General features: G+C 46.0%; 1 protein-coding gene across 2 annotated transcripts in view; it reads right to left on the bottom strand.

The window, feature by feature from the left end:
- Positions 1-2791: 2791 nt before the first annotated feature.
- LOC143301256 (sodium- and chloride-dependent glycine transporter 1-like) overlaps positions 2792-13814 on the bottom strand; it is a 71287-nt gene continuing 60264 nt past the window's right edge. For both annotated transcript variants that reach the window (XM_076615402.1, XM_076615403.1), the window contains 7 exons: positions 13084-13312; positions 11999-12111; positions 10824-10961; positions 7362-7461; positions 4878-4978; positions 3803-3964; positions 2792-3186 (listed from right to left, as the gene is read on the bottom strand). In XM_076615402.1, the coding sequence (XP_076471517.1) occupies positions 2875-3186; positions 3803-3964; positions 4878-4978; positions 7362-7461; positions 10824-10961; positions 11999-12111; positions 13084-13312 (1155 nt within the window). In that variant the 3' untranslated portion in view covers positions 2792-2874. The remainder of the gene's footprint in view (positions 3187-3802; positions 3965-4877; positions 4979-7361; positions 7462-10823; positions 10962-11998; positions 12112-13083; positions 13313-13814) is intronic.

Below are 13814 nucleotides of genomic sequence, written 5' to 3'. Positions count from 1 at the left end.
AGGTCCCATGATCCACTGACGAACAAGTTTTCCGCGGATCCAGATCACAGTCTATGCCCTCTTCCCTCCACAGTCTCGGCAGCGTAACGACTGTGCTGTTCAGTGCATACAACTTTCATTATGGAATCTGCAGGAAGGAGAGGTTCCAGACTGTCCCTGTCTGTGCATGCTGGATCCTCAAAACAGCAAACAGACCCCCCAAACTCCCCCCCCCACACCCCTCCCCCCAAAAAAAACAACAACAATCCCAACCTGTTGTGAAGTTGTGAGCAACACTGGAGTGATACTTTCTTGCTGTCCTTTTGGAAACGTGCAGTTTAAAAAAAGGCGGATGCTGTCGAACAGCTCATAAACTTGAGCACTCCCCCTCAACACCCGACATTAATTCAGACATTTCTCTCAACACCCGACATTAACTGGAACGTTTCCCTCAACACCCAACATTAACTGCGAAACTTAACTTGAACGTTTCCCTCAACACCCAACATTAACCGGAACGTTTCCCTCAACACCCAACATTAACTGGAATGTTTCCCTCAACACCTGACATTAACTGGAACGTTTCCCTCAACACCCAACATTGACTGGAATGTTTCCCTCAACACCTGACATTAACCGGAACGTTTCCCTCAACACCCAACATTGACTGGAACGTTTCCCTCAACACCCGACATTAACTGGAACGTTTCCCTCAACACCTGACATTAACCGGAACGTTTCCCTCAACACCCGACATTAACCGGAGCGTTTCCCTCAACACCCAACATTAACCGGAACGTTTCCCTCAACACCTGACATTAAATGGAACGTTTCCCTCAACACCCGACATTAACCGGAGCGTTTCCCTCAACACCCAACATTGACTGGAACGTTTCCCTCAACACCCGACATTAACTGGAACGTTTCCCTCAACACCTGACATTAACCGGAACGTTTCCCTCAACACCCAACATTAACTGGAATGTTTCCCTCAACACCTGACATTAACCGGAACGTTTCCCTCAACACCCAACATTAACTGGAACGTTTCCCTCAACATAAACTGGAACAATCCCCTGAGCACCAACATTAACTTCAACGCTACCCTTTGCACCAACATTAAATGGGACGTTCCTCTCAATTACTTCAGCATTCATCTCAACACCAACATTAACTTCAACACTACCTTCAACACTAACTTGAACATTCCCCTCAACACCAACATTAACCTCAACAGTCCCCTCAACACCAGCTTCAACATTCCCCTCAACACCACCATTAACCTCAACAGTCCCCTCAACACCAACTTGAACATTCCCCTCAACACCAACTTGAACATTCCCCTCAACACTAACTTCAACACTGCTCTCAACACTAACTTTAACATTGCTCTCAACACTAACTTCAACACTGCTCTCAACACTAACTTCAACATTCCCCTCAACAATAACTTCAACACTGCTCTCAACACTAACTTTAACATTGCTCTCAACACTAACTTCAACATTCCCCTCAACAACTTCAACACCGCTCTCAATACTAACTTTAACATTGCTCTCAACACTAACTTCAACACTGCTCTCTACACTAACTTCAACATTCCCTTCAACACTAACTTCAACACTGCTCTCAACACTAACTTTAGCATTGCTCTCAACACTAACTTCATCATTCCCCTGAGATGTTCCACATTAACTTGTACATTCCCCTCAACATTAACTTCAACATTTCCCTCAGCGCCAAAATGAACTGGGATGTCCCCTTCAGTTACTTTTATATTCGCCTCAACACCAACATTCACTTCAACATTCCCCTCAACACCAACATTCACTTCAACATTCCCCCTCAACACCAACGTTAACTGGGACATTCCACTCAAACACCACCACCTTTGCAAAACCAAAACCATCCTCCTTCAGTTCAACCAATTCACATGGTCTGTACAGAACCACAGCCTTGGGCTGAACAATAAAATAAACCACATCCCCCACAAGAACCAATCCACAGGCTTCTTATTTAAACCTGCACACACCCACACACACACCCAAAGCATGATGGAACATCCTCCACACCCAATACCACCACCACCACCACCACCCCCCTCGCTTCTCTCCCCCAACTCCACCACACCCCTTCCACTCCACTCCACGCTGTTCCATCTGACACCCTTCTCTTCCCTTCACCAACCCCACCACACCACCTCCACTCCACTCCACGCTGTTCCATCAACACCCCTCTCTCTCCTCCCCCAACCCCTCCACTCCACTCCACGCTGTTCCATCAACACCCCTCTCTCTCCTCCCCCAACCCCTCCACTCCACTCCACGCTGTTCCATCAACACCCCTCTCTCTCCTCCCCCAACCCCACCACACCCCCTCCACTCCACACTGTTCCATCAACACCCTCCTCTTCCCTTCACCAACCCCACCACACCCCCTCCACTCCACTCCACGCTATTCCATCAACACCCTTCTCTCTCCACCCCCAACCCCACCACACCCCCTCCACTCCAAGCCACGCTGTTCCATCAACACCCTTCTCTCTCCACCCCCAACCCCACCACACCCCCTCCACTCCAAGCCACGCTGTTCCATCAACACCCTTCTCTCTCCACCCCCAACCCCACCACACCCCCTCCACTCCAAGCCACGCTGTTCCATCAACACCCTTCTCTCTCCACCCCCAACCCCACCACACCCCCTCCACTCCACTCCACGCTGTTCCATCAACACCCTTCTCTCTCCACCCCCAACCCCACCACACCCCCTCCACTCCAAGCCACGCTGTTCCATTCAACACCCTTACAGCCCAGCAGGGAGAAGAACCAAACCACACCATCACCCATCCCATCCCAACATCACCCACCCCACACCCACACCCTCACACAAAGACTCTCAGACGCTGGTCTTGCTCCCGTAGGCAGAGCCCACGTTGGTGTTGATGGTCAGGGAGGACCCTGTGTTCAAGGTGGAGGAGCTGCCGCCCATGAGCCTCGCAAACTCCTCGGGCCGCAGCACCGTCAGCAGGTCGGTGGTGTTGCGGATGGACAGAGGCTCGGGGCCGCCCCCGGCCCCCAGGGGGCCACCCCCCACGGTGGCGGAGGAGCAGGAGGCGTCGAGCGCCGCGTGGTGGTAGCGGCGGTCTGTGCGGTGTCTGGCCAGAGCGGGGCCCCAGGACGGAAGAGGGGTGCTGCGCAGCTTCAGCAACTGTTGGGGTGGGTGTGGGCAGCGTGGAATTATTACTTGTTTGTTTATCTCTTTGTTTTTGTTGTTGATATTACTATCATTATCATTCTTCTTCTTATTATTATTATCATCATTTATTATTGTCATGGTTGTCTTCGTTAATATTATCATCATCATCATTATTATTATTATTATGTTATTATCATTATTGATGATGATGGTCGTTATTGTTAATATTATTACTACTACTGCTACTATCATTATCATCATGATTATTATGATTGTCATGATGATGACTGATTATAACTTATTATCATTATTCTTATCATTAATGTTGTTGTGACCACAGTTATTATTATAATTTTCATTGTTATCAATATTATTATCATTATTATTATTAGTAGTAGTAGCAGCAGTAGTAATAGTAGTAGCATAATTATTCTTATCATTATCATTATTAACGTTATGATGATGATGATGATAATAATGATGGTGATGATAACTATCACTATTCTTATTTTTAAATGAGGGAAATAGAGGTAGGGTTGGGTGGAGGTGAGGGTATGGAGTGAGGGAGGGATGGAGGGTGGTGAGGCGTGCGCGCGCGCACACACACACACACACACAGAGGCCTCACCTGCCATCCACCCTGGGTGCAGTACTTGTAGAGGAACCAGGCGGGTATGACGAGGATGGGGAAGAGCGCTATCAGCCAGCCAACCACCAGGGCCCAGGTGGGGAAAGGAACGCCGTCAAAGTCCGGCTCCTTGTAGTAGATGATGTTGAACAGGATCGTCACCTGGTGGGACCACGTGGAGTAGGAACGAATGCACAATATATACAATGCATTATAACACACACACACACCCCCCTCCACTCCACGCTGTTCATTTCAACACCCCTCTCTCTTCCCGTCACCAACCCCACCACACCGACCCCCTCCATATAGAGTGATGGCCTAGAGGTAACGCGTCCGCCTAGGAAGCGAGAGAATCTGGTTTGAATCACGGCTCAGCCGCCGATATTTTCTCCCCCTCCACTAGACCTTCAGTGGTGGTCTGGACGCTAGTCATTCGGATGAGACGATAAACCGAGGTCCCGTGTGCAGCATGCACTTAGCGCACATAAAAGAACCCACGGCAACAAAAGGGTTGTTCCTGGCAAAATTCTGAAAAAAAATCCACTTCAGTATGATAAACAAATAAAATTTCATGCAGGAAAAAATACAAAAAAATGGGTGGCGCTGCAGTGTAGCGACGCGCTCTCCCTGGGGAGAGCAGCCTGAATTTCACACAGAGAAATCTGTTGTGATAAAAAGAAATACAAATACAAATATATATACATATATATGTGTATATGTATATGTGTGTGTGTGTGTGTATGTGTGTGTGTGTGTGTGTGTGTGTGTGTGTGTGTGATGAGAATGGCACAGACAGTGGTGATTACGATGATGGAAATGATACAGACATCGATGAGGATGATGAAAATGACACAGACAGCGATGATAATGATTATGAAACAGCGATGATAATGAAGACGAGAATGACACAGACATCGATGATGAAGATGATGAGAATGACATCACACATCGACGACGATGATGATGATGAAGATGATGAGAATGAAACACACGACGACAACAACGAAAAGGATCATGACGACAAGTACGTGGACGAGACGATGACGACGACGACAACGACGACGATACTCACAGCGATAACCAGTGGGGACAGCACCACCCAGCAGACCTTCCAGTACATCCGGGGCTTCTCGCCCACCATCATCACCACGTCACTCCAAAAGTCCTCGAAACCTGCGTCATCAGCCACACTCTGACGTCATTTTCAATCATGCGTCATAAATCACAGTCGTGTGAAAATAATTCTAAATCGCGTTGAGATCGTCCCATCAAATATTTCTTTCAAAACAGGAGTCTACAACAAGAGCGAGCGTCTTTATTTATATGCTAGTTTGCTTATTTCAAAGCCGCGTTTGTTTGTTTCTTTGTTTGCTTACACAAAAACACTGCTTGTTTATTGATGATCAATGGTCAAACAAGTTACAAAAACTATAAACTCTGTTCGCAAACATAGAATTGATGAAACTGGGACGGAAAAAAAGAAAGAAAGAAAGAAGGAACCCCCCAAAACAACAACAACAACAAAAAACAAAACAACAACAACAAAAAACCAGCTACTGCTGCTGCTGGTGACACTGACGTATTGCAACTACTACTTCTATTATTACTACTACAACTACTGTTGCTGATTTTAATGAAATAATAATGATAATAATAACAATAATAATGATAATGCCAACAATAATAATAACAGTAGTAGTAGTAGTAGCAGTAGTAGTAGTAGTGATGATGATAATAATAACAACAACAACAACAACAATAATAATGATAACATTGATAACGAAAAGGTTAAATGTCTCATAAGCTTTTTACGACGATCGGCGAAGTGAATTCATATCCAGGTTCACTGTGTCTAGTGGCTCGGCACAGGAAGGCGAGGCCCAGTCCTCTCCTTACCCCGTTTCGAACCTTCCCCGACCGAAGTCAGGTAGCCAGCCATTCACACCTGGGTGGAGTGAGGAAAATCGGGGTAAGATGCCTTCCCCCAGGGGCACAACACCACGCCTAAACAATGCCCCGAATCCTGCCAGAAGCCAGTTGCATTGCTCTGACGGAAGAGCCAAGTATATGGTCGTAAACCCGCTGCTATCTGTGTGTAGTATGGAACTAACTTTTCTTTTTCTTTCTCATCTTTTGCGTTCGACAGCTACGCAGTCAGGGTCGAAGTCCGAGGGACGCCACAATCTCGGACGTCCGGCGAAGATCGGCTACCGTCCCCCAGAGCTTGGTGTTGAGGTCAGCACCCCCAGGCCAGGACTGCTGCCGCATCTTCTCATACAGGGGGCAGTCTTGGAGAATATGGGATGGTGGTCAGCCGGGCCGCAATCACATAGGGATGTGGCTGCCACTCCAATCCTCTTCAGGTGTGCTCGGAGGCCGCAGTGTACTGTGCGAAGGCGGTAGATGGTAGGCTGGTGTCTCCTCTCCAGTGTCCTGATGGGATCCTGGTGTGCCTGGTTGCCTCCGTTCAGGGTGACCCAGCCTCTTCGGAATCTGCTGCGGAGGAGAGTTTTTGCTTCCTCATACGTGGCAGGAACGGTTGGCTGTGTGAGCTGGCTTCCTTCCTTAGCAAGGTGGTCTGCACGCTCGTTGCCTGGGAGGCCTACATGGGCAGGCACCTACTAGAGGGTCGTTTGGGCTGTTTGGGTAAGGGTTGCGAGGGAGGCCTTAAGGGACTGTATCAGTGGACCAGGATCAGGGGAGTCAAGGGCCTGGAGTGTGGACATGGAGTCAGTGAAGATGGAGATGCTGCCAAGGGGCTTTCCAAAGGAGGAGAGGAATTCTGCTGCCGTTTTTATGGAACTAACCAATGGCGTAGTTCGGTCAACGTAGGCATTTAGTCACGTGTAACTGTCAAAAAGTTAGAACCAAGCAATGCAATTGGCTTCAGGTGGTCCACCTGTGAACACTGGATCAAGAGTTCAATGCTAAATAATAATAATAATACTAACAATAACAATAATGATGATGATGATGATGATACATCAGCAACACCACCACTCCTACTACTACTACTACGCACAGTGGTGAAGGCGACAATGAGAAGAACGTGGTGTCGGTGACATGTGGACAGGGCCACTGAGGGACAAGGAAGATGAGGGACAGTGAGGGTCAGTGGGGGACAAGGAAGATGCGGGGCAGTGAGGGACAAGGAAGATGAGGGTCAGTGAGGGTCAGTGAGGACAAAGATGAGGGACAGTGAGGGACAAGGAAGTTGAGGGACAGTGAGGGCCAGTGAGGGCCAAGGAAGATGAGGGACAGTGAGGGACAAGGAAGATGAGGGACAGTGAGGGACAAGTAAGATGAGGGGCAGTGAAGGACAAGTAAGATAAGGGACAGTGAGGGTCAAGGAAGATGAGGGACAGTGAGGGACAAGGAAGATGAGGGACAGTGAGGGACAAGGAAAATGAGGGGCAGTGAGAGACAAGTAAGATGAGGGGCAGTGAGGCGGCAATGAGGGACAGTGAGGACAAGGGAGGGACAGTAAGGGTCAGTGAGGGCAATAAGGGTCAGTGAGTTCCAATGAGGGCCAGTGAGGGCCAGTGAAGGCACTGACCGTAGACCCAGCTGATGGCGATCAGCTCTATCAGCCCCACGAAGAGCAGAGGGAAGCCACCGACGCTGAAGTCCACCAGGTTCAGCAGGTAGATGCCCCCCTGCCACACACACACAGCACCCCGTGTACACAACAACGGCAACAACAACACGTACACACAGACACACACAGCACCCCGTATACGCAACAACAACACGTACACACAGACACACACAGCACCCCGTATACGCAACAACAACACGTACACACAGACACACACACAGCACCCCGTGTACACAACAACGGCAACAACAACACGTACACACAGACACACACAGCACCCCGTATAAGCAACAACGGCAACAACACGTACACACAGACACAGACACACATACACAGAGCACCCCGTGTACACAACAACGGCAACAACAACACATACACACACACACACACACACAGCACCCCGTACACGTAACAACGGCAACAACAATACGTACACACAGACATACAGCACCCCGTATACAAAATGTTGAAAGCAGATTTTGATATTAATTATTCTGAAACAAAAAAAGGAAGAAAACATCAATATCACGACGAGTACTGCTAGAATACACATAGCAGAAAAATACCAGAATCATCTCCATGATTATATTAGACAGATTCGTTCTTTATGACAAAAATGCTGGAGCTTCAGTTTCAGTTTCAGTTTCAGTAGCTCAAGGAGGCGTCACTGCGTTCGGACAAATCCATATACGCTACACCACATCTGCCAAGCAGATGCCTGACCAGCAGCGTAACCCAACGCGCTTAGTCAGGCCTTGAGAAAAAAAAAAAAAAAAAAAGAAAAGAAAAAAAGAAAAGAACTACTACTACTACTAATAATATGTATAAGGCGCAAAAACTTGATGAAGTCAACTATAAGCGTACATAAATAAATAATTAAATAATTTTATATAAAAAAGTAGTAGTAGTAGTAATAATAATAATAAAAAAAGACAAAAAAGACAACAATGATGATAAATAAGCAAATAAAAGTAAAACATGGAGACACACATTCACACACATATGCATAGCAGATATGCACCAAACATGCAGTTTCACAGATATGAAAGCACAGTCAAATACACATAAACGTACATGGGCCCCAACACACACACACACACACATTACCCTGCACCTCCTCTATCCCCCTCCTCCACACACTCATTTCTAGGCTATGTATCGCAGCTTCCACGGCACACACACGCACGCACACACACACACAGAGATGAACCCTTACTTGTACAAGCACACACACACACGCCCATATCCTCCATCCCCAACCCCACACTCATATATATATATATATATATATATATATATATAACACAGACTCCCCCCACACACACAAACATACACACACGCACAGAGGCTGCCACTGATTGGCCGCAAGAGGGACGGGAAAAGATCTCTGATGCCAAGAACGTGGCGTCTAGTGTGTTGCTCAGTCTATTGTATATGGAAAAGCCCACAGAGACTCTGTTCCGTTTTGAAGAAATTTGCGCAATGTTGGTATGACAAAAATGCTGGAGCAGCTTTTTCTATTCCCACTTTTAAAGTTGAAAAATCTTACTTTATTGGAAAAAATCTTTCCAGATTTACGGCAGAGGTTGTTGCTATTATACAACCTTTGAGCTACTTCGTGAGCCATGAAAGAGTTTTCTTGAAAATAGCATTCTTTGTTGATTCCAAATCAGTCCTTTATGCTCCAGAATAATTTAGCCTTGAAACAAGACCTGACTTAGTTATTGAGGCAAATCATTAACAATTTTTGGTACATTGTTTGAGGATTAAAGGTACTGATGTCAGTTTTTGTTGGGTGCCTTCTCATGTGGGCATTTATGTCAATGAAACTGCTGACAACGCAGCTAAAAGAGGAGCACAAGATTAAGAAAAATCGACAAAAATACATGTCCGACTTTCCGTGAAAGAGGCATACACTATGTTAGAAAAAAAACAAACAAACAAAAAAACAGCATGGGGTCGATTTCATTAACGATGGAAGGCAAAGTTTTCAAAATAGAAAGGGACATTATTCCCAGAGTATATTATTAAAGAAAAGATACCAAATCCATCAACTTGCTATACAAGATTAATAAGCTCTACTTTCTTCCGTATAAAACTTGACGCGCTGGAGACAAAAAACATTAAAAATGTTATATGCATTTGTGGTAAGTAGTTCGGCTTGCATCATAGTTTGTGTCACTGTTAGCAGTTACGTTATCTTCTTGTCCAAGCATTTCATAGAGAGTAACTACTCTGCAGATGATTTTTGGGAAGTTATTTCTAACGAGGTTCTTTTTGTAGAACTTTCACAGCCCTACTTCTACATTCCTTTAATGTGCTTCATAGTTGTGTTAATGGTTTTTGTTATTGTCATCATTATTGAATTGTTACTGTTAAGGGTAATTTCATGTTGGTTATGCATTTCTTAGCAGTTTTCTACCTTTTCTGTATTACCCTGGCTTATCATCCCCCTCTTCCCACCCCCTCTCCCCACCCCACTCCACTAATATCACTAATAGTGAAAAGACGCTAAGATAAGGAACGAACGAACACACACACACACACCACATCGTGTACACAACAACGGCAACAACATCATGCACACACAGACACACAGTAACACACACACAGAGTCACACACGCATATACAGACGCACAAAAATTCACACAAAAAACACATACCCACGCACTCAAGCACACGCGTGTACACACACACACACACACACACAAACATCTGCAATCGAATTGTCTCCCCTGTCCTGTCGGCAACTAAAAATGTCAAATGTCTTCATGTTTCAGAAATTCCACATGCCGCTCAGTGACTTCGATGATGAAACAACCAAAACCAGGTCATATGAAATGGAGAGAGAGAGAGAGAGAGAAAGAGAGAGGGAGACAGAGAGAGAGAGAGAGAGAGTGAGGGTGAGAGAGAGTGAGAGAGTGAGAGTGAAAGAGAGAAAGAGAGAGAGATAGAAAGAGAGTGAAAGAGTGAGAGAGAGAGTGAGAGAGACAGAGAGAGAGAGAGTGAGAGAGAGTGAGAGTGAAAGAGAGAGAGATAGAAAGAGAGATAGTGAAAGAGAGAGAGTGAGAGAAAGAGAGGGTGAGAGAGAGTGAGAGAGAGAGTGAGAGTGAGAGAGAGATAGAAAGACAGAGACAGAGATAAAGAGAGGGAGAGAGATAGAAAGAGAGAGAGGAGAAAGAGAGAGAGAGGAGAGACAGAGAGAGAGAATGAGAGAGAGAGTGAGAGAGAGTGACAGAGAGAGAAAGCGAGAGAAGAGAGTGACAGAGAGAGAGAGAGGTGAGAGAAGAGAGAGAGAGAGAGAGAGAGAGGCGAGAGAAGAGAGAAAGAGAGATAGAAAGAGAGCAAGAGAGACAGAGAGAGGGTGAGAGAGACAGAAAGAAAGAGAGAGAGAGAAAAAGAGAGAGTGAGACACTTACACTGCAGACCATAGGGAGGCCGAGGAGGAAGGAGGAGAGGACGACGGCCAGACGGAAGTAGAGGATCTTCCTCTTGTTGTTAATGTAGCGGTGAAACTCGTCGATCAGGGCGCTCATCACACACTCCACGATGGAGAACTGTAACATGTTTCATGCCATGCACAGGAACTGTACGCAGACATCATAACCAGATACACGCACGCGCATACATACAAGCACGCGCACACACACGCGCGCACATACACACATTCACACACACACATGTACACACATTCTCATACAAACACACGCACACAAAAACAGACAAAATATACACAGATGTTATATACAGAAATTGTACATAGACATTACACAGACACACGTATACACATAATATACAAGCACGCACACACGCGCTACCGCGGGAACCTGCGCACACACACACACACACACACTCACACATACACATGAGCGCGCAAGCCCACACTCAAATACGCACACGCACACACACATATGCACACGCAGACGCACAAATGAACAGGCACATACGCACGCACGCACACACACACGCACGCATAGATTTGTACGTGCGCACGCACGGACACACACACACATATATACAAAGACACACACATCCACACACACATGCACGTCGGTATCAGATAAAGGGAAACAATCCCAGTTCTTCACCACCATGTGGTAGGGGAGTTAACTACGGCTACGTACAATGTACACGTGCAATTTAGGACACACACACACATGGATAGTGTCACGCACATATTTATACTGCCCCCCCACTCCCCCCCCCCCACACATACACACATACGTGCATTTGAATTTGATTTGATTTTCTTTGTCCGGATCTTTGTTACATAGTCCAAATGGGTTGTTATATTACGTTTTTAAAAATTTTTCTTTACAACTATATAATCATTTTAGAGTTGGAAAGATTTTTTTAAATTTTTAGCAAGATAGGTAAGTTAACGTTGTGAATAGTCTTGTTTTTTTTTTTTTTATCCCTCTACCCCCCTCTTTTTTTTTCTATACCCTCTCCCCCCGCCCCCGCACCGGCCCCATGTCTAATATCAATTTATGTAGAAAGGAATCAAATAAATGAAACTGAACACACACGCGCAAAACAAACAAACAAACAAAGGCAGAAAGAAAACGAAACAAACAAAGTGTGCAGCGTGTACCTGAGAACCGAAGCCCAGGGTGACCATCATGAGGAAGAAGAAGACTGACCAGAGAGGAGGCACCGGCATCTGGGACAGCGCCTCCGGGTACACCTCAAAGGCCAGTCCTGGACCTGCCGACGAACCAAATCATAATCAAATCATGGGCAAGACACTCTCCACTTTCACCAAATTCTAGCCCCAGATAATTATCCAGTCGGGACGACAACAGCTGTCTCCTCTGCTAGTTCTGATGGTGGTCATTCATAGTCGGACACGACTGACAATCAAACGTTCTTACACGTAAAATGTTGTATGTCTGTATGAACGTATATGCGTGCGTGTCTGAAACCTGATTGAATGACACAGGAAACGAATGATGAGCGCCCAAATGGCAGCCGCCAGTCGGCTCTACCCAGGTAGGCAGCCTGTTGTGCTAATGACCCCGTATTTGTAAAGCGCTTAGAGCTGACCGAGGATAGGCGTTATATAAGTATCCATATCATATCATATCACATCATATCATATATCGTATCGTATCATATCATACCATAAGCCAATAGCTTATTTTTAACAGCCTGTATGATTGAACCTTTCGACATTTTCGACGAACGAAAAATGCCACTTGAGAGAGAGAGAGAGAGAGAGAGAGAGAGAGAGAGAGAGAGAGAGAGAGAGAAGAGAGATTAAATGGTATTGAAATGCTATTTATTCAGAAGACCATCGGCCCATTCTGAAAGGACCTGAACAAGTAAGTTACAATCGTAATGGTATACAAAGAAAACATGTCATCAAACAATATATATATATATATATATATATATTGCTAACAGCAACTGCACATCTTTTTAAGGCTTTGTAGGAATATAGTAATAGATTCCATATGATCTCTTAGTTGGATGATGAAAACAAAAGGCTCAGCCGAAATATATATATATATATATATATATATATATATATATAGAGAGAGAGAGAGAGAGAGAGAGAGAGAGAGAGAGAGAGAGAGAGAGAGAGAGAGAGACAGAGAGACAGAGAGACAGACAGACAGACAGACAGAGACAGAGAGAGACAGAGAGACAGAGAACAACTAAACCAAACCAACTGACCGTGTTTGGCCACCTGAGCCACCGACACCCCCTTCTCATGGGCCATGAAGCCGAGGATGGAGAAGATGACAAAGCCCGCGTAGATGGATGTGGAGCAGTTCAGGATGGACACGATGAGGGCGTCCCTGTAGCAGTTGTTGGAGAACTTGTTGAAGCTGGACATGGCGATCAGGCCGCCCGTGCAGGCGCTCAGCGAGTAGAAGATCTGGGTGGCCGCGTCGCACCACACCTGTGTAACAACGACGATAGACAAGAGTAGAGTAGAGTAGAGTAGAGTAGAGCAGAGTAGAGCAGACTAGGGTATGACAGAGAAGAGTCGGGCATGGTAGGGCAGAGTAGAATAGGGTAGGGCAGAGCAGAGCAGGAAAGAGCAGAGGAGAGTACCGTAGGGTTGGGTAGGGTAGGGTAGAGTAGGGTAGGGCAGAGAAGGGTAGAGTAGAGTAGAGTAGGACAGGGTAGGGTAGGTTAGAGAATGGTAGAGAAGGGCGCTCAGCACCACATCTGTGGAAGAACGACGACATTAATAATAACAACCACAGTGCAGCAAGAGTAGAGTAGAGTAGAGTAGGGTAGACTAGGGTAGGGTAGGGTAGAGTAAGGTAGGGTAGAGCAGAACAGAGCAGAGTAGAGCAGAGTAGAGCAGAGCAGAGTACAGCAGAGTAGAACAGAGCAGAGCAGAACAAAGCAGAGCAGAGCAGAACAAAGCAGAGCAGGGTAGAACAGAGCAGCAT

The sequence above is a fragment of the Babylonia areolata genome, chromosome 27, assembly GCF_041734735.1.
Source record: "Babylonia areolata isolate BAREFJ2019XMU chromosome 27, ASM4173473v1, whole genome shotgun sequence".
Lineage (NCBI taxonomy): Eukaryota > Metazoa > Mollusca > Gastropoda > Neogastropoda > Buccinidae > Babylonia > Babylonia areolata.
Note: the sequence above shows the minus strand (reverse complement) of the source record. Positions and strands in the feature narration are given on the sequence as shown.